Here is a 25,305-nt window from a genome sequence, read left to right as displayed (position 1 = left end):
TATCATATAGTAAGTGGCAGAACTGATTGGGACCCTCCACAGCCCTTGCACTTAATCCCTACATGATAATGCTCCCATGTATAACATGTATGAATTGACTTTAGGGGTTTATTATATTTCTAGTATTAAGCTAATGCAAGGAGACTGTACACATACTATCGATACCTGTCTATATCTTAATGGAGATGCTTTATGAGGGTACAGACAATATAATAGACACATTCAAATTAAGACTTGGAAAGTTTTGCAGATAGGTCAAGGTGGGGGATAGAGTTAGGATGCAGGTATGGGAACCATAGGAAATTTGTATCTAAATCTGATTTCGAAAGGGGAAATATGATAAATTTTACATTTTCTCTTTCTTGTCAATGTACATACGCCTCTCTCTGAGACTGATTTTCCTTTTCCTTCTATGTTACTTGAGTACTTGATTTGAATTTTACTTTGTATAAAAATGCGTCAAAGACTTTTAGTTCTTTAGTAATTACATGAATACCAAGTTTTAATACAACTTTATCTTTTAAAAATATTTTTATTGATTTCAGAAAGGAAGGGAGAGAGAGAGAGATACAAACATCAATGATGAAAGAGAATCATTGATCAGCTGCCTCCTGCATGCTCCCCACTGGGGATTGAACCTACAACCCAGGCATGTGCCCTTGACCGGAATTGAACCTCGAACCCTTTAGTCCTCAGGCTGACGCTCTATCCACTGAGCCAAACTAGCTAGGGCTTAATATAACATTTTCTAAAGCCTAAGTAAATGTGTACATTATGTTAAGTGGGTTGAGAAATAACCCAAATTTTATTAAATAATTTTAAAGTTAGTTATTGACATTGAGAACTCAAAACATTTATCATGAAATAGTTTAGAAAACACTTTGAAAAGTCATTAATCTACCTCTGGAGGTATTGAGATTCTATTTAAAAAATTTACTGAAGTACGAAACATTTTTGGCAATTTAATCATCTTGCTTCTTTCTTGTAGCTTCTTTTGCTGCACTTGCTACATAATAACAATGGGGTGTCTTGGAATTTGTTAACCTTTCCTTGCAAATCAAGCAGTCGCAACAAGATTTCTCTCTTAGGCTACAGGTATGTTTGGTTGCTGATGAGACTATTATTGTCAAAATGTACCTGGAAACGTTTTCTCATTGCTAAGGCCAAAATGAAAGTGGTCCTTTTTAAGTAGCACTGCTTATTATTTATTTTTATTTTTTTTAGCACTGCTTATTTTTATATGTATTTACAAGATGCTCTTCAGCTATTGATTTTAGGGCATTAGATCATTACTTATTTGCCTGGCCTAATTTTCTTAGTTCAAAGAATGCACTTGGTGGAGTCTTACTTGTATATGGCTAAGATGTTGTATTTTTTTAGCTATCTATTTCTCATCTGGAAAGTATACATGCATGGTTTGTAGGTGAAACAAGATCTTAAAGAGTTGCTGAAAGCAGCCAAATGATTAACTTTTAAAAGTATATCTCCTTACTAAACGTGCTTGTTTGTTTATTTTTTTTACCAGAAACATTGAAAATAGAAATGGGTAATTTAAAATTTTTATATTGATGAACTGATCAGTTATTTGAAATTGTAATAACCGGCTGCACATCCCAGCCAGCCCTGTGGTCCTGCTGTGCCTTTGGCCAGGGCCTTACCAAAATGCCATTTCAAATAGAACATTCCATGGGAACCATGATGTTTGCCTCTCACAAATTTGCTGGGGATAAAGGCTCTTTAACAAAGAAGGATCAGAGAGTACTCGTGAGAAAGGAGTTCCCTGGGTTTTTGGAAAATCAAAAAGGCCATGAGGCTGTGGACAAAATAATGAAGGACTGGACCAGTGCCGAGACGGCAGAGTGGGCTTCCAGAGCCCCTCTTCACTTAACTGCTAGGCTGCCATCGTTGCAGGGACTGTTTGTAGAATACAAGAAGCAGAAGAGAAAGAAGCAGGCAGCACTGAGCAGTTCTCCGCCCTGATAAGAGTTCTCCCAGTGGGTTGCTTAAGGAACCTCTGCTCCACAGCTTCTCCCTGTGTAAGGCTTTGATGAGCAGATTGGGATCCTTAGGAAATCTACATATATAAAAGGCTAATATGCTAAGTGTCTGACCATTTGACCATTCGACCCATAGCTATGCTGCACACTGACCACCAGGGGGTAGATACTCAAAGCACAGGCATGGAAACATGTAACAGACTGATGAATCTCAGAGGGAAGGGAGAGGTGGCGGGTGGGAGGAGATTAACCAAACATCTTATATGCACACTAGAGGCCCGGTGCACAGATTCATGCACCGGTGGAGTCCCTCGGCCTGGCCTGTGGGGATTGGGCCAAAACTGGCAGTCCAACATCCCCCAAGGGGTCCCGGATTGCGAGAGGGTTCAGGCCAGATGGAGGGACCCCACTGCTGCACGAATCCGTGCACCGGGCCTCTAGTGTACAAATAAAATCCCACCCCCATTTGACAGGAGAAGGAAACGCCAATTAAAGCTAGAGAAGCTTTTGATTTTAATATTGCTTGTATCCTCTTGCCTCAATAAACACATTTGTTTTTTAGTTCCTAAAATGAAAAAATAAAATAATTATAATAGTCAACAATATATTTTTTTGGTATTTAAACAATATTAGGAACCCTGCCTGGATAGCTCAATTGATTAGGGCATCTTCCAATTCACCAAGGTTATGAGCTCAATCCCGATTCAGCGCAATGTACGAATCAATCAATGAATGCATATATAAGTGGAACAACAAATTGAAGTTTCCCTCCCTCCCTACCCCTTCCTCTCAATAAATACATATATTAGGAAAAGGATTCTTTCAAGCAGAGGAGTTGTATCGCTAAGGGTTTTAATTAACCTGATTTCATGTTCAATTTCTTAACAGAATCACCTTTTTTATGCATCATATATGTTACATTTGTTTGTTTAGCATTTTAAAAACAATATTTAAAACAATTATTCATGATTTGACCATAACCAGCAACAATCTTACAATTATTGCTGCTCAATAAATGGTGGCAACAGATTCTCTAATTTTATTCCGATCTCCCTTTACTGATTCTGGATGAACAATTTTTTGGAAGCTTGTGCTCAGAGGTCACACAAGTAATTTGCTCTCTCATGTTATTAGCCAAAGCGAGTTATGTGGCCAGGTTGGCCTTATTGGGGCCCACAGCAAGAGAGGGCAGTGAATCTATAATAATAAAAGGGTAATATGCTAATTAGACCAGACGTCCTTCCTTACAAAGTCGGGCCCAAGGGAAGCCATCCTGGGTCCCAGGCACCTATGGGTGGCTGGAGGAGGGAAGCAGAGCGGGTCCCAGGTGCCTGTGGGCGGCCGGAGGAAGGAAGCAGCCCAGTCCCGGGTGCCTGTGGGCGGTCAGAGGAGGGATGCCGGTGCTGGCAGTCGGGGGAAGGGAGGCCTACTCTTGCACGAATTTGTGTTCATTGGGCCTCTAGTATTTTTATAATATAATCTGCCACTGTGCCTTTGCACATTCCTTTTTTTAAAAATTGTGGCAAAAAATACAACATAAAATGTATCATCTTAACCATTTTTCAGTGTTAACTATACATATTGTTGCGTACTAGATCTCTAAAACTTTTTTTATCTTGTAAAACTGCAACATTACTAGTATACCCACTGAACTCTTTTCTCCCTGCCCACAACCCTTGGCAACCACCATTCCACTTTCTGTTTCTAAATGTTTGACTACTTTAGCTACGTCATGTAAGTGGAATCATGTAAAATTTGTCTTTTTGTGACTGGCTTATTTACCTGAGCACAATGTCAAGGTTCATCCATGTGTAACATATGGCGGGACTGCCTTTTTCAAGGCTGAATCCCGTTGTATACACCATATACTTATCCATCCGTCTGTCAGTGCACACTTAGGTTGTTGTGGAAATAGATTTTAATATCTAAAGAAAAATTTAAATGTGATTTATTCTGTAAGGTAGCTCATCCATGTTGAGATTGAGCTTTTCAAGTAAATGTTTATAAAGTGTAATTCAGTAACATTTAAAAAATCACAGTGTTATGCAGTCACCACCTATATCAAGTTCCACAACAGCTTCCTCACTCTAAAGAAAGCCCTGCATCCCTTAAGTAGCCACTCCCTACCCCCTCTACAGTTAGTCTCTGGAAAGCACCCATCTGTTTTTGTGTCTGGACCTACCTAGTCTGGATGCTTCATCACATGGAGTGATACAATGTGTAGCCTTTTGTGTCTGGCTTCTTTCACTTCGCATACTGTTTTTGAGGATCTCTGCCTTGTAGCATGTATCATTTCTATGGCTTAATAACATTCCGTTGTAATGAAAGAGAAGAAGTAACAACTGACACCAAAGAAATACAAAGGATTATAAGAGGTTATTATGAACAACTATATGCCAACAAATTGGAAGAAATGGGTAAACTTCTAGAAACATAAAATTTTCCAAAACTGAATCAGAGAATCTGAATAGACAGATTACAACTAGTGAAACTGAAGCAGTAATAAAAACAACAACAACAACAACAAAAAAACTCCCAACAAACCAAAGTCCTGGACTGGATGGCTTCACAGGTGAATTTTATTAAATATTCCAAGAGGAACTGACGCCTATCCTCAATTCCGAAAAGTTCAAGAAGAGGGAAGGCTCCCAACTTCATTTTACAAGGCCAGCATTAGCCTAATTCCAAAATCAGTTAATGACACTAGAAAGAGAGAAAATTATTGGCCAGTATCTCTGATGAGCATAGATGCTAAAATCCTCAACAAAAGATTAGGCAGTTGGATCCAGCAATACATTAAAAAGATCATGCACCATGATCAAGTGGGATTTATTCTGGGGATGCAAGGTTGGTACAGTGTCTACAAATCAATAAAAGTGACACACCACATAAACAAAATGAAGGATAAAATCCACATGATCATGACAATAGATGCAGAAAAGGCATTGCATTTGATAAAATCCAGCTCCCATGTATGACAAAAACTCTTAACAAAGCAGGCATAGAGGAAACATACGGCAAGGTAATAAAGGCCATATATGACAAACCCCCAGAAAACATACTCAGTGGGCTAAAACTACCACCATTGTCCTTAAGATCAGCAGCAAGATAGGGACGTCCTCTTTCACCACTCTTGTTTAATATAGTACGGGAAGTCCAAGAGAGCAGTCAGACAAGAAATAAGAGGCATCCAAATGGAAAGGAAGAAGTAAAACTCATTATCTGTAGTTGACATGATACTGTATATAGAGAACCCTAAAGATTCCACCAACAAGCTAAGAACTGATAAATGAATTCAGTAAAGTAGTAGGATACAAAGTAAATAGAAAAAAAAAAACAGTTGTATTTTTATACAGCAATAATGGATGCTCAAAAGGAAAACTAAGAAAACAATCCCATTCACAACTGCTTCAAAAAGAGTAAAATACCTACGAGTAAAATTAAGGATGTAAAAGACCTGTACTTGGGAAAAATTATAAGACAGTGAAGAAAGAAACTGATGAAGATACAAATAATGTGGAAGCATATACCACGTATTCATGGATAGGAAGAATTAACATCATTATATTGTCCATACCACCCAAAGCAATCTACAGAGTCAACACAGTCTGTATCAAGATAACAAGACTAGAAAAAATATTCCAGAAACTTAAATGGAACCAAAAAGACCCCGAATAGACAGTGACCTTGAGAAAGAAGAACAAAGTTGGAGGAATTATGCTGATACCAAACTATACTACAAGGCCATAGTAATCAAAACAGCATGCTACTGCTCAGCTGGTGTTGCTCAGTGGTTGAGCGTCAGCCCATGAACCAGGAGGTCATTGTTCGATTCCTGGTTGGGGCACATGCCCAGGTTATGGGCTCCATACTCAGTAGAGGGTGTGCAGAAGGCAGCTGATCAGTGATTCTCTCTCATGATTGATGTTTCTATCTCTCCCTCTTCCTTCCTCTCTCTGAAATCAATAAAAACATGTAAAGAATACCTTAAGCCAGCATGGTACTGGCATTAAAAAAAAAAAAGACGTAGATCAATGGAACAGAATAGAGAGCCCCTAAAATAAACCCATGCCTTTATGGTCAATATTTGACAAAGGAGGTAAGAACAAAGAATGGGGTAAAGATAGTTTATTCAACAAATGGTGTTAGAAAAATTGTACAGATACGTGCAAAAAATTGAAACAAGACATTGTACCACCTGTTAAACTTTTCCACTGTGACTGAACCCTTTACATTCTTACACAATACACAAGAATAAATTAAAAATGGATTAGACTTAAATGTTAGACTCAAAATCATAAAATTCCTAGAAAACATAGGCAGTAATATCTCAGATATTTCTCATAGCAATAATTTTTTCTGATATGCCTTCTTGGACAAAACAAAAGAAAAAAATGAACAAATGGGAGTACATGAAACTAAAAAGTTTTTGCACAGCAAAGGAAACCATAAAGAAAATGAAGACAGTGCACTGAATGGGAGAACATATTCACCAATACACCTGGTAAGGTATTAACATTCCAGATTTTTTAAAAAATATATTTTTTATTGATTTTTTTACAGAGAGGAAGGGAGAGGGACAGAGAATCAGAAACATCAATCAGCTGCCTCCTGCACACCCCCCACTGGGGATGTGCCCGCAACCACGGTGCATGCCCTTGACCGGAATCGAACCTGGGACCCTTCAGTTCGCAGGCCAATGCTCTATCCACTGAGCCAACAGCTAGGGCCTCATTGTAGTTTTGATTTGCATTTCCCTAATGACTAATGATGATAGGCTTGCTGGCCATTTGTGTAACTACTATGGAGAAATGTGTATGTCCTTTATTCATATTTTAATTGGGTTGTCTTTTTGTTGTTGAGTTGTAAAAGTTCATTATGTGTGCTCGTTTCTAGACCCTTATTAGATATGTGAATATCAATCCTATTCTTTTTGTCGCTCATGCTTTTGATGCCATATCTGAGAGTCCATTGCCAAATACAAGGTCAGGAAGATTTATTTCTGTCTTTTTTTTTTTTAATTTCTTTATTGATTAACATATTACATATTGTTATTTCTGTCTTTTTAAGAGCTCTTTTAGTTTTTAGCTCTGCCACTTCGATGTATGATACATTTTGAGTTAATTTTTTATATATTGTATGAACAGGGGTCCAACTTCATTCTTTTACATGTAGAAATGGAGTTATTTTAGAACCATTCGTTGTTCTTTCCCCATTGAGTGTTCTTGGCCCCCTTGTTGAAAATTAATTGGTCATAGATAGGGGTTTATTTGTTGACTTTCAATTCTATTTTATTGGTCTATATGTCTTTCCTTATGCCAACACCACACTGTCTTGATTGTTGTTGCTTTATAATAGGGAAGTGTGAGTCCTTCTGTTTTGTTCTTTTTAAATATTGTTTTGGCTGTTGGAGCCTCTTGCATTTCCATATGAGCTGAGGATTGCTTTTCCCATATCTGCAAAAAAGGTCTTTAGAAATTTGATAGGGATTGCATTGACTCTCTAGATGGCGTTGGGCAGCAATTGCTGTCTTATCTTAAGCCTTTGGGTCCAAGAACTGTATCTCACAAGTTTTGATATGCTGTATTTTTGTTTTCGGTCATGTCAAAAGTATTTTCTAATTTCCCTGTGATTTCCTCTTTGATCCATTGGCTGTTTCAGTGTGTTGTCCAATTTCCACATGTTTGTGAATTTTCCAGTTTTTCCTTCTGTTACAGATTTATAGTTTTATTCCATATGTGTCAAAGTAGATACTTTGTATGATTTCAGTTTTTAAAAATTTATTGATAGTTGCTTTGTGGTCTGATATGGTGTGTCCTGGGAAATGTTCTATGTGCACTAGAGAAAAATGTGTATTTTGCTGTTTTTGTGTGGAATGTTTTGTATATGTCTGTTAAGTGTTAAGTCTTCCATATCTTTGTTGACTTATCTAGTTGTCCTGTCCATTAATTAACAGTGAAAATCTCCAGCTATTTTTGAACTATCGCTTTCTACCTTCAGTTCTGCTACTTTTCCTTCATACAGTTTGGGGACTCTTATTAGGTATGTATGTGTTTATAACTATTATCTCTTTTTCCATTTTTCACTTTTAACCTATCTGTATTTTTGAATCTAAAGTGAGTCTCTTATAGACAGCATATAGTTGGATTGTTTTTTTTTAAATCCATTCTGCCAATCTCTACCTTTTAGTTGGAGAATTTAACCTGTTTACATTCAAAGTGATGGCTGATATGGAAGAATTTACTTCTGCCATTTTGTTATTTTCTATATGTCTAGACCTATTTTGTTTCTCAATTCCTCCGTTACTACCTTCTTTTTGTTTAACTTATTTTTTGTAGTGTAGCATTTTCATTCATACAACCTTAGCTTCTGTAGTATAAAAAACTCTGTTCCTATACAGCTCTTACCCCCTTTCTGTTATTGTAGTTGCAAATTACATTATATTGTGTTCCCATTAATATAGATTAAAAATTTTTTATACTTTTGGCATTTGTCTTTCAAATTATATAGGCAAGAAAAGAGGAGGTACAAGCCAAAAATACAATAATTCTGACTTGTGTTGTTACATTTACTCGTGTTTGAGTGCAGCTTTGAGTTGTTGTCTAGTATCCTTTTATTTCTGCCTGAAGAACCCCCTTTAGATTTATTGTAAGGCAGGTCTCCTAGCAACAAACTCTCTTAGCATTTGTTTATGTAGGAATGCTTGATTTCTTCATTTTTGAAGGATAGATTATTGGTGACTTTTGTTTTTTCTTTCAGCACTTTAAGCATGTCTTCTCACTGCTTTCACTAGTTTCTCCTGGGAAATCAGTTATTAATCTTATTTGTGGACCCCTTGTATGTGATGAACTGCTTCTCTCTTGCTGCTTTCAAGATTCTCTCTTTGTAGTTGTCTTTTGATAGTTTGATGTAATGTGTCTCTGTGTATCTGTTTACCTGGTATTCTTCTTGAAGTGCATTGAGCTTCTTGCATCTTCAGACTTGTGTCTTATCAAATTTAGGAACTTTGCAGCCATTATTTCTCCAAATATGCTTTCTGCTCCTTTCCCTCTTGCCCCTGTCTTCAATTATGTTGGCATACTTGGTCTCAATGTTTGTGTCCTCCCCTGAAGAACTGTGTGTTCAGATCCTGACCCACAAAGATGGTGGTGTTGGGGAGTGCTTTGGGAGGTGCTTACGTGGTGGGAGCCCTCATTAATGGGATTAGTGCCTTCATCAAAGAGGTTCTGGGAGAACCCTTTCTCCTTCTACCACGTGTGAGGACACAGTGAGAAGGCGCTGGCTAGGAACCAGGAAGAGGGCCCTTACCTGATCATGCTGGCACCTTGATATTGGACTTCCCAGCTTCCAGAACTGTGAGAAATAAATGTCTGTGTTTGTAAGTTACCCAGTCTGGTATTTCATCATAGCAGCCTGAAACGACTAAAACACTTGATGTCCTACAGGTGTCTTAGGCTCATTATTTTCTGTTTCTATTTCTCTAACTCAGTGGTGGGGAATCTGCCAAGGGCCATTTGAATGTTTATAACACTAGAGGCCTGGTGCACGAAATTTGTGCATGGGTAGTCTCCTTAGGCCTGGCCAGTGATCAGGGCTGATCTGTGGGGCAACTGGCGGGGCGATCAGGGGCCCTCACTGGCACCCACCTTGGCTGGCCTGGTGCTACCCGCTCGCTGGCCCTGCTGCTGCCAGTCGGGGCCTGTGGGCTGGGGGCAGCTCCTGCGTTGAGCATCTGCCCCTTAGTGGTCAATGCGCATCATAGTGATCGGCCATTCGGTCAATTTACATATTAGACTTTTATTATATAGGACTAGAGGCCCGATGCACAAAATTCGTGCAAGAGGCTTGGTCCTCGCAGCGGTGGCAGCTTGCCTCGGCCCTCACAGCCCCGGTTTCGTCCGGAAGGTTGTTCAGCTGTCCGGTCTAATTAGCATATTATGCTTTTATTATAGAGATTATTCACAGGCCATATAAAAGTATCAACTTAAAAATTAGCCCACTATTTTTGGTCATACATTTAATTAACTCACCCTAATGTCTTGGTAGGGCCAGACCAAATGATCTTGTGGGTGTATACTGCCTGTGGACCAGATGTTCCCATCCCTGCTCTAACTAGATAATTTAAGTTGACTTATCTTCAAACTTGCTAACTTTTTCTTTTTGCCCTTTTAAATCTGCCATTAGTGATCTCTAGTCAAAATTTTCATTTTAGTTATTGTACTTTTTAGTTCCAGAATTTCTTTAAAAAAATAATTTGTTTCTTTATTGATATCCTCTATTTGTTGAAAGAGTGTTCTCCTGATTTTTTGTTATCCCTTATTCATTTAAAGTTTTTGTCTAGTAACGCCAATGTCTATTTTTATTAATTTTTTCTCTATATGGACCATGCTTTCGTTTCTTTGCATGCTTTATAATATTTTGTTGAAAACTGGATGTTTTAAATATTATAATGTGGTAACTCTGAAAATCAGATTCTTCTCTCTCAGAATTTGTTTTTGTTGTTTGCTGTGGATTCTAGTTGTCTGGCAGGTTTTCTAGACTGTTTTTGTAAACTCTATTTTGTTATGCTTGTTCTCTAAAGTCTGTTTCTTTAGCTTGTGATCAGCTCATCCTTTGAGAGAGATCTTGAATGCCGGGAGTCAAAAAAAGAAAGGGAAAAAACCCTGTAATTGTTGCAGAATGGCTCTGTGCCTTAGCTCTTTTTCAGCTCTGCCTTAGTCTTCATTTCCCGCTGTGTTGAGCCTAACATCAGCCGAAGGTGAAAGCTTCCCGCCTTTTTAGGTCTTTTCTGGGCATGCTTCCCACCTTGGGCAAGTGTGTGGCTTTCTCAATTCCTGTCCTTAGGCTTCAAGGGCACTCCCCAATGCCCTAATTTCCCAAAGACACTCTCTCCCCAGTGTTTCCTCCCAGGCTTTTGGCATATTTGTTTGCCTCAGTTGAATTCTTTTGCCCCCGGTGGCAGCACATTGTCAGTTGCCTCACAGAGGTTTTGAGTAGCACTGTTATACCCTGGAGAATTCTAAGATAGATCAAAAACACCCTGCATCAGTCCTTCAGGTCAAACAGACACAATTCTTCCATAATAATGTCTGCTCTGCTCTGCTCTGCTGTGCTCTCTCTGGAGCCAGGGACTAGGTTCCCATACTGAGAGTGAAGGCTGCTGCTTCAAGACCACTGTGTAGTAAGGAGAGGGGCAAGGGCAAGTGCAAAATGCTGTAAAGCTTTCCTACTATTTCAAGTTGCTTTTTTCTTGACTCAGTTCACTGAGTTGCTGTGATTTCCTGGAGCTGTGACAGCTGATTGTGACAACTCGATTTTTCAGTGATCTGGGGACGGATGGGTCCTTGAAACTATCTACTCTACCATTGTTGGTGATGTCACTCAAGAAGGAGTTTAAAAAGTCATTTATTATGATATTTTGCTATAATGAGTGGAGTCCAAGAAATATAATAGTGTTTATACAAATTGTTTACAGGATGGAATCCGGCGTGGTCGACCCAGAGCAGATACTGTCCGGGATTTAATAAATGAAGGAGAGCATTCGTCCAGCAGAATTCGTTGTAACATCTGTAACAGGGTGTTTCCACGGGAGAAATCGCTCCAGGCTCACAAAAGGACTCACACAGGTAAGTTGAGCCAATTTTAGAGAATGTCAAAAATAATACCTAACTGAAAGCTGATTTGATGTTTGGGCTTATAAATTAATTTTTTAATTGCCTTATATTTTCTCATTGTAGTTTTTTTTTAAACAGGCACTGTGTAAGTTACAGGTCCAAGGTTTGTGGGCCTGATACTTCAAAAGAAACACCAATATTCAATGGATCAGAGTTTTGAAGTAAGGAAAGGTTGATTGAGAAAGCCTGGCTTGAGAAGATGAACTAATTATCAAATCCATTTTAAGAAGAATCTGGAATTCAGGCATCTTTTATTGTTAAGGGAAGGGAGGAGGGGCAAGGCAGGGATGGGTGTAGGCAGGTAGGTGTTGAAAGGGATCCAAGGAAGAGTAAAATTTCCCAATCCCTTTGTTCCCAGTTGGTCCTGGTCCATTGACACCCACCCCTCCCCGACCCCACTGATCTGAGATCTGAGTCCAGTTATGGAGGCTCCTGTGAATTGTACATATTTCCTACCTCTTGGGGGTGTGGGGAAGCACCCTCTGTGGCAAGGGGCTGCTCTTGCAGAAACTCTAGCTCAGTTGGTTAGAGCATAGTCCCTGCTATACCAAGGTTGTGGGTTTGGTTGCCGGTCAGGGCACATCCAAGAATCAAGTGGAGCAACAAATCAATGATTCTCTCTCTCTCAAATCAATAAATAAAAATTAAAAAAAAACCAACCCAATACTGCAAGCAGAATACCTCTAGGTAATGATCATACCTATAGCAGGAGCTGTTAGCTGAAGGCCAAAAGAGAGAGGAAGCATTTTACTGTTACAGGTAGTCAGTTTATTTTTTGGTGGAAAGTGATGGCTTTCTGAACCACATGACTTCTGAAGTTATAGGGCAATTAATCTAGAAGTCAGAGGAATGTTATTACTACATTTAATGTTATCCTTCTACCTAGTTGAGTTTTACTTGATAGGCCCTTGTCTGTATAATTGTTTAAACGGACTTGTAGGCCATATACTAAAATAGTAATTGTCAAATTTTTAGTAAAATTTCCAGAGCCCTCAGTGTGCCATGCAAGTGTTTGACCTAGCCATTAAATCCAAGGTGAAGCATAACTTTTCAGAATTAATGTATTGTATGCAGCTATTTCAAGACTATCATACATCACTATTTGTGTTGTGTAGAGAAATGATACTGGCAATTAAAATACCATATAGAAAGAGAGCAAAAAATATAGCGTCCTTGCTCTTTCCACAGAGAAAGGAGGCCTCAGAAGAAGGAGCCTTATGGTTCTAGTCATGGTATCTAATTGTTCACAGTTGAGGAGACTGAGGTACCAAAAGGCAAATACCACTGCTTACACCCTCTCCTCCCCTGCAGTCTGCTGGCCCCTGGAGTAGCACATGTGCCTCGACTAATCTGAAAATGGGCAGTGTGTGTGAAGTACACTTGAATGATAAAAAGAGAGTAAATGATGTCCTTAATACTTTCTGATACTGAGTACATACTGAAATGATAATGTTAGATACAATGGGTTAAATAAAATACACTATCAAAATTAATTTAACCTGTTTTTCCTTTTTAATGTGGCTACTAGAAGTAGTTTATACTTTATTTCTGTTGGGCACTACTGGTCTGGCATTTGGGTTTTTAACTCTTAGTCCCCTATTTTTCCCACTATGGTCATCACCTATTTCTTTTTTAGTTTTTGAAAGAACATATTTTAATGTTATCTAGAATACAGCTAAATCCTTAGCTAAATTCCTAAAAAAGGGTAAAATTTGAATTTTGAATCATAGACTATGGTGTCCAAGAAGTTTTGACTATGAACCATTCAGTAAAACAATTATTTAGTGAATATCTGATTTTGAGAATTTTTAAAAAAATTTTCACCTGAAGATATGTTTTCATTGATTTTTTTTTAGAGGGAAAGAAAGGAGGGGGGGGGGCAGAGAGAAGTGTGAGAGAAGAGAGAGAAATATTGATGTGAGAGAGAAACATTAATCTGTTGCCTCCCATAAGTGCCCCACCAGTGACTGAACCTGAAACCTAGGTATGTGCCCTGACTGGGAATCGAACTCCCAACCTTTTGGTGTGTGGGACAACGCTCCAACCAACTGAGCCACCAGGAGGTAGTTGCTATGACAAAATTCTGCCCTGGCCAGAACAGAATTTTTGTATTTTTAAAAAATCTGAAAAATGGTGGCAGAGTAGGAGGATGCAGCACGGACATGCTCCCAGGAACAAGCTGGAATTACAACTGAAATACGGAAAGGCTTCTGGAATAATCAACGGAAAACTCGGACCGAAGGTGGAGACCACATAGAGACTGGTAGGAAGGGTGGAGGCGTGAAAGGGCTGGCCGGGCACCCACAGACAGCAACTGAAGTCCCGGAGAGATATTTCAGTTGTGGGGGGGAGCCACTGAGAACTCGGGAATCTAATCCCGAAGATGGGCTTCCCCAGCAGAGAGCACCAAACTGAGGAGGGTACTCACATAACAACTGACGGTGAAAAGCAGTGGGGTGCTGTCTGCCAGGGAGTGGCAGCTGGAAGTTCGGGCACCCTCTTAAAGGGCCAATGCACCTTGTGCTCTGGCAGAGGGAGGGTGAAATGGACTGGAACTGTGAGAGCAGAACCCAGGCCTGGGGACTTGGGGGATAGAGCTCAGAAGGCAGACACCCCAAGTTTCCTGGGCTGAGTCATTCTCTCACAGAGCGGAGGACATCTTTCCCTATATACACCTCTGCCTCGCCTGGGGGGAAGACAGTCGACATACCCTATTGTAAAACACCTTGCCCTGAGGCCACTTAAGAGTTTAAAAGTAACAGTTAGCCTCCAGGCAGAAGCAACTGCCCCACCCTGTTGAAAAAAAACTCTCAGCACACCTGAGGATGATTGCCTGGGGGCAATTCAAGCCAGAATCCTATTAGTCTATAGACAGAGGCGGTCTCTGGAGGCTTTGCAGGCTTTTCATCTTTGCCTGATCCAATGAGACAGAAACAGTTTTTAACACTGTCCTGTGCTAGAGATTGAGAGGTGTAGAGGACCTACCTAAGACATAGTCACAAACCCAGACAAACAAAATGAGAAACAAAGAAACAATCCCCAAATGAAAGAGCTAGCGAATTCTCCAGAAGAAGAGAGAAATGAAATAGAGATAAGAAATTATCTGAAATAGAGTTCAAAGTAATGATGTTAAAAATATTCAACAGGCCCTGACCGGTTTGGCTTAGTGGATAGAGCCTCAGCCTGAGGACTGAAGGGTCCCAGGTTCGATTCCGGTCAAGGGCATGTACCTTGGTTGTGGGCACATCCCCAGTCGGGGGCATGCAGGAGGCAGCTGAATCGATGTTTCTCTCATTGATGTTTCTGACTTTCTGTCCTTCTCCCTTCCTCTCTGTGGAAAATCAAGAAAGTATATTTTTAAAAAAATACTCAACAATATGAAGAAAGATATAGTAACTATGAAAAAATAACAGTCTGACATAAAGAATGACATAACACAAATAAAGAAACATTGGAAAGAATACACAGCAGATTAGGGGAAGCTGAGGATCGAATTAGTGAATTAGAAGACAGTTGAAAATATCACTCAGAGAACCAAAAAGAAAAAACAATTTAAAAAAAGGGGGAAAGCTTAAGGGAGCTGTGAGACAATGTGAAACGTAACAATATTAGAATAGTAGGTGTGTCAGAAGAGGGAGAAAGGGAGAAAGGAATAGAGAAGGTGTTTGAAGAAATAATGGTAGAAAACTTCCCTAACTTGGTAAAGGAAAAAGTCACACAAGTTCAGGAGGCACAGAGAACCCCAAACAAGAAGAACCCAAAAAGATGCACACCCAGACACATCATAATTAAAATGCCAAAAATTAAAGACAGAGAGAGAATCTTAAAGGCAACAAGAGAAAAGAAAACTGTTACCTACAAAGGAGTTCCCATAAGGCTGACACCTGATTTCTCACCAGAAACTCTACAGGCCAGAGGGGAATGGCATGAAGTACTCAAGGTGATGGAAAACAAGGATCTGAGACCAAGATTACTATATCCAGCAAGACTATCATTCAAAATAGACTGTCAAACAAAGAGTTTCCCAGACAAAGAAAAAGGCTAGGGAGTTCATCACCACCAAGCCAACATTACAAGAAATACTAAAGGGATTGCTGTAAGGGATTGTTGAGAAGAAGAAACAGAGAGAGAAACCTAGTCATACCGAATTCAAATGGCTATAAATAAGTACCTCTCAATAATCCTAAATGTAACTGGATTAAATGCTCCAATCAAAAGGTGTAGGGTAGCTGAATGGATACAAAAACATGACCCAACTATATGCTGTGTACAAGAGATCCACCTCAAAATAAAAGACACACACATGGTGAAAGTGCAGGGATGAGAAAAAAATTTCCCATGCAAATGGGAAAGAAAAACAAAAGCTGGAGTAGCAATACTCATATCTGACAAAATAGCCTTTAAAAGCATCATGCTAAGCAAAATAAGCCAGTCGGAGAAAGATGAATATCATATCATCTCACTCATTTGTGGAATATAAGGAACAACATGAACTGAACAAAAATAGAGCCAGAGGGGAAAAAAATATTCTAGAAGCATAATAGAAGTAATCCTGTTATTTGCAGATTTTTAATATTTCCTACAACTTTTGTGATATCATAATATGTTAGTATAGTTTTGGTAATATTATACTTAAAATCCTTTTATTCTTGAAATATTAATGTTTATTGCATGTGACATTTAAAATCATTTTTCTTGAGATGTTTATTACATGTAACATTATATTTAAGATCGTTTTTCTTGAAACATTATGGTTTATGTAACATTGTATTTTAAATCGCTTTTCTTGAAATTAAAAAAAAATCTGGAAGAAAAATCTAATTAATTTGAAATACCCCAAGTAATTGGTTTGCAGGCTGTGGAGTACATGTTGCCAGTGTAGATAAGATTCAAGACCATGTGGCATAATGAAAAGATCTCTGAGTCCCAGTCCTGATCATTAATCCACTGTGTGTCACCTGATACTTCCAGGTATCGGCCTGCTATGCTGTATGTCAGGAAATTGAACCCAAGATCATGGAATAGTTAAGATCTAATAATATATACTTTATAAAGAGCTTCTCTCTTACTATTTTAAATAATCCTCCTGTCTCCTGTGTTTTATTACCTTGTGTCCAACTATCACAACCATTTAGTACATTTCTAAATAATGAGAAATTTAGGGAGGACTGATTCCTGGTCTTTGAGTTATATTGGAAGAACCAGAATATAATTGTTGATCAAAGAATAATTTTTCAAGAAATAATTATTTAATTATGACTGAACAACATTGTTGAGCACTTCCTCCAGCCTAGCACTGTGTTGAGTATGGGAATTAAAGGGAGTATGAGGTGTTGTGCATCTTTGTATAAGGAGAGTTCCATGACCCACGAGCAACACAGGATACCAAGTGAAAGGATACAGAGCTTCCTTATTTGGAGGTAGGAGGAGTTTCACTGAGAGCCTACAGGATTGAGAAGGTCTGAATGGGCAGAGAAGATAGGACTTGCAAGGAGTAGAGCAAGATGAGGAACTGTCCTAGCTGGAATGAATCTCAGGTGAAGTAAAGATAAGCGCTGCCCCTTAACCCAGTAGCTACATTGCGCATCTTCGGGGACCAATTAGAAGTCAACAGATAATTATTATTATTATTTTTTTGGTTAATCCTCACTCAAGGACATTTTACCATTGATTTTTTTTTTTTTTTTTTTTTTTTTTAGAGCGAGGGTAAGGGAGGGGGAGAGACAGAGAGAGAAACATCTCCGTGAGAGAGACACATCAATTGGTTGCCCCCCAAAAGTGCCCTGATGAGCCTGCAACCGAGGTACATGCCCTTGACCAGAATTGAACCCGGGACCCCTCAGTACACAGGCCTACCCTTTATCCACTGAGCCAAACTGGCTAGGGCTCAGTAGATAATTGTTATTTGTCCAAGGAGTGTAGTAGGTTTTGGGGTTAGTTAGGAGGTAGTTGCTATGACAAAGGCAGGAGTTCTGTGCCAGCTGTTTTGGAAGTACTGTGCAGGTGGAGTGACTAGAGGACAGCCAGGGCTTGTTCGAGGTGGAGGGGCTGCCAGTCGACCAGGGCAAGTTGCAGGGGGAGTAGGAGTGGGAGACATTGTAAAGAATCTGCAAGAGGTGATTTGGATTATGCGGAGGAGAAAATATGGGCTCAGCTGAAGATGATAACTTCAAGGATTTGAACCTGGGTACCTAAAAGCTCAAGGCCTAAGGAAAATACTGTGCTCCCAGTGGACAGCTGCTTCAGAGCATGGAAGTGCTGCCTAGCATTTTCACTTGCAGTTCTATACAGGCTGATGTGTTTTATTGTTGTTTGGCATCATGACCTTTATCAGGGGTGGGGAACGTCCGGCCCCTGGGCTGTATAAGGCCCGAGAAATTATTTGGTCTGGCCCTGCCAAGGCAACCGCAGGCAGGACTCGAAATTCAATAAATCTAGGAGCTTTTTTCATAGCAACATAAATATATATGAAGTGAATAATATTATAAATAACCAAATGGCCCTTGGCAGAAAAAAGGTTCCCCACCCCTGATCTATATAGAGATTGATTCTCTCCCCCTGCCCCTCTTCTAACCTTATTTTCTCAGAAATAATATATCCCATCTGTCTACATAGGTGAGAGACCCTACCTGTGTGACTATCCTGACTGTGGCAAAGCCTTTGTTCAAAGCGGACAGCTCAAAACGCACCAGCGCCTTCACACGGGAGAGAAACCTTTTGTTTGTTCCGAAAATGGTATGATGTTAGGAGTTAAGTTTATGTAATAACTAGTAGTGAGTTAGTAGTTAAAAAATAACTTTTGCTCAAATTTTTTGAGAGGAGAGATTTTTTAAATCAAGATTTTAGAAAACACCATGTTCAATTTCTGAGGAAAGATTGATTTTTAAAATATTTTTAGGTGAAAATCTTAAAAGGCAAATAAAAATACTATATTCAGTTGTAGGCACTAGAAAAATCTATGAAAGTAAATACAGCCTTTAGAGTAGGCTTTTATGTTGATTTTAAACATTTTATCTGTTAAACTCAAGAAAGCATATTGTCTGTGTTTTCAGTGAAGGGGGAAACTTTTCCATTTTATTTATTTTTTTAAGTGTATTTTATTGACTTTTTACAGAGAGCAAGGAAGAGGGATAGAGAGTTAGAAACATCGATGAGAGAGAAACATCAATCAGCTGCCTCCTGCACACCCCCTACTGGGGATGTGCCCGCAACCAAGGTACATGCCCTTGACCGGAATCGAACCTGGGACCCTTCAGTCTGCAGGCCGACGCTCTATCCACTGAGCCAAACCGGTTAGGGTGAAACTTTTCCATTTTAACACGCCACTGTTAGTAATTTCTTGTCACTTTTCTGAAGTGATTTTCTTAACCTCTTATCACAGTTTCTTAAGATGTTTTTCTTGTGCACATTTTTAGGCAGTTACAATTAAAATTCAATGCAGTTCTGTTTTGTAGCTCTGTGGTTTTCTTCTTATTATTATTGTCAGTTACAGATGTCTTCAGGCTTTTTATCTAGTGAATTTGCTGAAGCATATACTAGTTATATCTGGATTTCTGCCCTAACCCCACATTGTTCAAGAGTCAGCTGTACACTGATTGCCTTATTGATATTGAATATTTAATTTGCTTTAAAAATTGTTTGTTACCAACAAAGCTAAAGGTCACGTTTTCCTACTTAAACTTTGTTCAAGCTTTGTTCATCTTTTGGGATGTTGCCTTATGAGAGAGCCTGAGAATACAATCCCAGGGTCGGAGGGTTTGACCATATTTATGACTCATGCAAATGAGTCACTTCCCAGGGGGGTTGCGTGCATTTATAACACAGTGACCGAGAGGTGAAAGACCATCGCCCGCCCCCCTCATGAGCATTGGTGAATACTGTGCTTAGGGTTTTATTTCCTCCTCCACCTTAGGGAATGCTGTCTCATGGTCTTACTTACTTTTCTGAGCATTTCCCATGTGGGCCGCAGTCCCGATGCTAATGGGTGTTTCCCTCTGTGCTTTGTAGGCTGCCTGAGCAGATTCACCCACGCCAACCGCCACTGCCCCAAGCACCCTTACGCCAGGCTGAAGCGGGAGGAGCCCACCGACGCTCTCAGCAAGCACCAGGCGGTGGACAACCAGGCTGCTGCCGAGTGGTTGGCAAAGTAAGGCCCCCCTGGACCACGGCCACCCCGCGCGTGGGCTGACGGGACTTCCGAAGTTCTCTCATTTTAAATAAGTTGCTTCTATACACATTCTATGAAATAACTTGAAAAGGTGCTTTATTTCTTAAACCACAGGAGTGTTATTAGGACCTGTGTGTGATAGAAAACTATATGATTTTAATTACTCTTGAGTAATTAATTGTCTGTACCACAGTGTATTTTAAAAGCAAGAGTTTTCCCTTATTTAAAAAGGATATTTAATGCATATTTCATTTGTTAGTGCAATGCCTCTTCATTTTCTTATATTAGAATTAGATCTGTGCTGTTATTGTGGGGATATATGTATATCCATATTTCCCCATATCTGTAGATACAGATATACGTATATGGGTAGAGCTATATAGAGAGAGATGTCCCAAGAATCACCCAGTTTAATTTTTTTTAATGGCAGCGAGGGGGGCGGGCAGTATAAAAAATGTTCCCTAAGGGTATTTTGACGTAAGGAGTCATCTCTTCTACACAAACCGCCAGCTGCTGACGGTGCCACTCCCTCGCTTTCTGGGCTTCCTCTGCCCTTGGGACAAAGTCTAAGCCCCTGAGTGCTGCTGAGCTCTGCCTCCCTCTGCAGTGCCGGCTGGGCCCCTGCTTTCTCAGCGCCGCGCTCCCTGCGGTTTCCGCGCTCCCTGCGGTTTCGGCCGTGCTCACTGCTGCCTCTGCAGGTAGGCTGCTTCCCTCTTCATTCAGCCACGAGGCTTAGTCTTCATTTCTTGCTCAGGTTCAACCTCACTTCAGGAAGTTCTTCCCCGACCTGCTCGCCAACCCCACACACAGGTTAGACTCACTTAATAGATACTTTTGTAACACACTGTGTTTTCCCTTTCAAGACCTGCATGGCACGCACTCGGGGTCCGTCCCCCCTCCTGCACTGAGCTCCACAGGGCAGGGCTTGTGTCTGCCTCGCTGCTGCATCACTTCCTACCTCCGCTCCCTCCTCCTGGCTGGCCTCCACTGCCCCCTTCTCTCTCATTTGGCTCAAGCCAGAAACTTGTTGGTCATCCTGTCTTTATCCTCTCTCCCATCTACTTCCTTAACAACTCACATTCAGCTACGTCATCCCTCTCAATCCATTCTCCATGCTGCTTCCACAGGATCTTTGTAAAATGCTGTGTGATCCTCAGTACGAAGTCTAAACTCTGTTGTGGCATTCAAAGCTCTTCCGTACCTGGTCCCTGCCGACCCAGTTAAACTTATCTTTTGCCACTCTCCTTTTCTAGTTGTCCTTCAAGTCAGACTGAACTGTTTGCATTTCTTTTTTTATACCTCTGAGTATTGCCACAACTTTTCCAGTTTGAGTAGCCTGGATTTCCTGACATCTAGTAGTTGTCCCTTTTTTTGTATCTAATTTTAAAAACAGGTTTGCTGAGGTATAATGGACATACAGTAAATTGTAAATATTTAAAGTGTGCAGTTTCACACATTTAGACACGTTTGCATCTGTGAAATCATCACCCATCAAGATCATGAACATATTCATCACTCCCAGCATTTCCTCAAGCCCTTTCATAATCCCTCCCTCCCACTTCGACCTGAACAACACTGACCTACTCCTGTTACTATGCATTACTTTGCATTTTCTAGTGTTTCATACAAGTGAAGCCATGCAGTATGCACTCCCTGTTTGTCTGGCTTCTTTCACTCAATTATTTTGAGATTCATCCATGTGTCAATAGTTCATTCTTTTTTATCACTGAGTAGTAATCCATTGTGTGGATATACTTCAACTTGTTTATTCAGTCATCTGTTGACGGACATTGGGTTATTGCAGGGTATAAATAAGGCTGTTATAAACATTAATATACAAGTCTTTGTAGGGGCATTTTTGGATGTAATGATACTGTCATTTATTTCTTTAATTTACCAAGTTTGCATTTTCTCTTGTGAATCACCAGTTGGCCATGTCATAGAATAATGGTGGAGTTCTTAAATTTTTGAATAAGTTCTATGTGTTACAGATATTAATCTGTAAATCATATTTTGTAAGTTTTAAGTTTCTCTTCGTTAACTCAGTCAGAAGTCACCATCCCTCTGTGGATTGTATAAATAGGTTTTTAATGTTTATTTGTTCTACTATTTCTATACCTTAGTGCATTTTACATATGATCTTTAAGGCATAGTTTAATGGCAAAAACACATGATTAGAGAGTTGAGTATGAGACCCAGAACTGCCAGTTTTTGAAAATCTGAGAAAGTCCCTCAACTTCTTGAACTTGTATTGTTTCCTCTGTAATGAGAAATGTGAAATCATTCTGTAACTTTGGGAACTAAAATGCATTGAATACCGCGGTAAAGAACACTTTCTTAAACAAGCAAAGTAAACCTTTGAGGACGTCAGCTATACCCTCTAATTCACGCGGTTGCATGTCCCGTAGGTATTGGGAAACAAAAGAGCAGCGCACCCCCACCTTGAAGGGAAAGCTCGCGCAGAAGGCGGACCAGGAGCAGCAGGACCCTCTGGAGTACCTGCAGTCGGACGAGGAGGACGACGAGAAGAGCGGGGCCCAACGGCGGCTGCAGGAGCAGCGCGAGCGCCTGCACGGAGCCCTGGCGCTCATCGAGCTCGCCAACCTGACCGGCGCGCCGCTCCGCCAGTAGCCTGCACACTGACTCCCACTGTACAAAAGTACTGCCCAGCATACTTCAAAAGTAGACCCTTGGGCATAAGCTAAGCACCTTATTTGCTTACCATAGGCTGCTATTCTGTAGAAATTGATGAAGAATGTTATTGCCCCAAAATATGGGGTGAGAGAGAATTGCACTTTTTTTTATATGGTAATGGATTGTTGTAAAGTTTAAAATATTTTGTAAATATGGGACTTCTAGTACAGGGTAGGAAACTACGTATTGTGGGAAGCTAGATTTTGCAAGTTTAATGCATTCATTGGAAGCAGTTTTCACAGGAAGCACTTTCAGAATAAGACACTTTTAGAGAAAAAAAACAAAAGCAGAATGGGACATGTAGCCAAAGAAGGTTAGGAGAGATTATTTATAAGATCATTTTTAACAATTTGTACTAGTACGTTTAACAATACTGTCAACACTGAAGTAAGTGAGAAAGTGGAAGATGTGTGAAAGATATTTTTAAATTGCAAAATAGTGTGACTAATAAGACTAGAGAAATGGAAAACTGCCTATTTCAGAAGATGTCCTAAGTTACGGATTTTGAAAGAAAAGTAGATATTTGAGGATCTTGGTAAGATGCATAATAGTTCAGAATTTTTAAAATTGGAGTAAAATTGGTCTTATTCTATCTTTCTGAGGCTTTACAACTTACTATGATGTTTAGTTTTGAAAAGCACTTGTTATCCCTCTCTTAACTTGGGAACTTTTGCACATTTCTTATTTCTCATTTGCTGAAATTGAGTGGTTAATCTTGCAAAGTCTAGGTAACCTGGTAATTTTTTTTTTTTTTAAATATGGGCCCTGTACTGAGATTTGGCACTTGGATTTTTATTAATAAAAGGGACATCTACAGGGTTGTTTTGTAGTGAACTGTTTTAGATCTTTTGTTAGCAAACACTAAATTTCAGTTGTACTGCTTGTTTAGAATTATTAGCAAATGAAAGCCTTCTATTTATATTTTCAGTGCATAAAGCCACCTTCTTGCTTTTCAGAATAACATGCCGAACTATTTTGTGCTCACTAAATTCAACTATCAGTTAAACACTGCAGAAAAGATTAGCTACTCAAATAAGTAGGCTTCTGGGATAGTTTTAACTGCATGTGTATTAACTTGTGTGGTGGTTTTAAACCGTTTTTCCAAATAGATGCCATTTTTAAACACCACTTTATGTACTGAAGCATGAACAGAAAAATCAAGAGCTGAGCGGTTCACCTCCTGTATGTAGGCAAAAGCCTCGATCATTTTAGCCTCTGTTTTAAGTAGAAACTAAATAACATGAACAACAGAAATTTTTAGATTGCTTAATTGGAGTAAACCTCAGAATAATAGAGGGAAACATGGCTCTCCAGCGCCTTTTACTTCGTAGCCGACAGATATGGTTAAACATTATCTAAATATATGCTTCTTTCTCCCCAAATCCCAGTGTGCTGCAGTCACAGTTCCACGTGTAGCTGTGGGGAGGGGAGGGATTAAATGCCTTGAAAAGGAACAAAAGTGTGAAAGATGGTAACAAATAATGTATATGATGAGGACATACTTTACAAATGTAATCCTCAGTACAGTAAATTACAGATCTTGAAGGATTTTTTAAATAAGAAAATTTATATTTGTAATGGTCTAAGAATTTTGTTTGTAATCTGATATATAGAATTTTAACTTGGAGCACTTATAGGCACAGTAAAAGAGACTATAGCATTGAATTTTCTTGGTTTAGCTGTCAACATTTTTCTCTAGATTTTTCCTTTCAAGTATGATTTAAATGAATTATAAAAAGCAACACTTACCAGTCTTGGGAAATCTAAAATTTGATGAAATTACATAAAGAAGGAAGATGGTAAGAATTTAAAAAATACAAATACTTGCCAATTCAAAAATAATACAATTTAAGGCCTTCAAAAGTAAGGGCTTTTGTTTCTCTGGTCAGCTTTTGTCAACTATAATAGTTATATTCACATTCTTTATTTGTATAATTGAAAGTTTCAGAAATTATTACAACTATTTACTATAGAAATATTTAAAATATAATACTTCAAAAGTAGATTCTTGGGCATAAGCTAAGGGTTTTTTTTGATATAAGCTATATACTTGGACAAAATACATTGGCATTTAAAATCTGAGGTGTGTTAGGACTGCTTTTTGTTTTAAAAATGTGGTTTACATTCAAATTTTTGAAGTGTTTTATGCTTCATATGGCTAAGCTGTAGTTTGGCAGAATTAACAGCATAAGAAATAAACATGCTGTAATTTGAAAAGATGCTTTGAATAAAATTTTAATTTACAGTTTAAAGTACATGCTCATTCTTGAACCCTTTATAATTTGTTTTCCTATCAAAAATATAACAACCATGATTTAAAAAATTAAGATTTAGAAAGAAATGTCACCTATGGCTCCACAGGCTTCTTTTATTATTTTGATACATTTTATATTTCACTAGAGGCCTTCCTTCCCCTGGCTGCCGGCACCGGTTTTCCTCCGGCACCCGGGACCCAGGCCTTCGCTCTGGCCACAGTGGAGAAGGCAAGCCTCTTCCTTCTGCATATGCAAGTTAGCCGCCATCTTTGTTGGGTTAAATTGCATACTCATCCTGATTGGCTGAGTGTAGTGGAGTGATACCAGTTTGCATGTTTCTCTTTTATTAGTGTAGATTCTGGTCTCATTCCAGTCATCTTTTTAGAATAGTTGGAACCATAGTATGAGTTGCTTTTTCTTACTTTAAAATGATGGGCTTTTAGGTTATAGATAGTCATTTAACTTTCTCATCTGGTTCATTATTAGTGTTAAAAGTACACTGGTGTACATAGTGTTGC

General features: G+C 39.3%; 1 protein-coding gene across 1 annotated transcript in view; it reads left to right on the top strand.

Moving 5' to 3' along the window:
- The window catches only part of ZNF367 (zinc finger protein 367), a gene marked incomplete at its 5' end in the record, with an annotated part of 29,370 nt that extends 4,595 nt beyond the window's left edge, over positions 1-24,775 (top strand). Inside the window, 4 exons of the mRNA XM_081103709.1 lie at positions 11,473-11,623; positions 18,287-18,406; positions 19,679-19,817; positions 22,247-24,775. Of these exons, the coding sequence (XP_080959835.1) occupies positions 11,473-11,623; positions 18,287-18,406; positions 19,679-19,817; positions 22,247-22,469 (633 nt within the window). The 3' untranslated portion in view covers positions 22,470-24,775. The remainder of the gene's footprint in view (positions 1-11,472; positions 11,624-18,286; positions 18,407-19,678; positions 19,818-22,246) is intronic.
- Between the last annotated feature and the right edge of the window lie 530 nt (positions 24,776-25,305).

The sequence above is a fragment of the Myotis nattereri genome (genome assembly GCF_964212035.1).
Source record: "Myotis nattereri genome assembly, chromosome: 12".
NCBI classification, from domain to species: Eukaryota; Metazoa; Chordata; class Mammalia; order Chiroptera; family Vespertilionidae; genus Myotis; species Myotis nattereri.
Note: the sequence above shows the minus strand (reverse complement) of the source record. Positions and strands in the feature narration are given on the sequence as shown.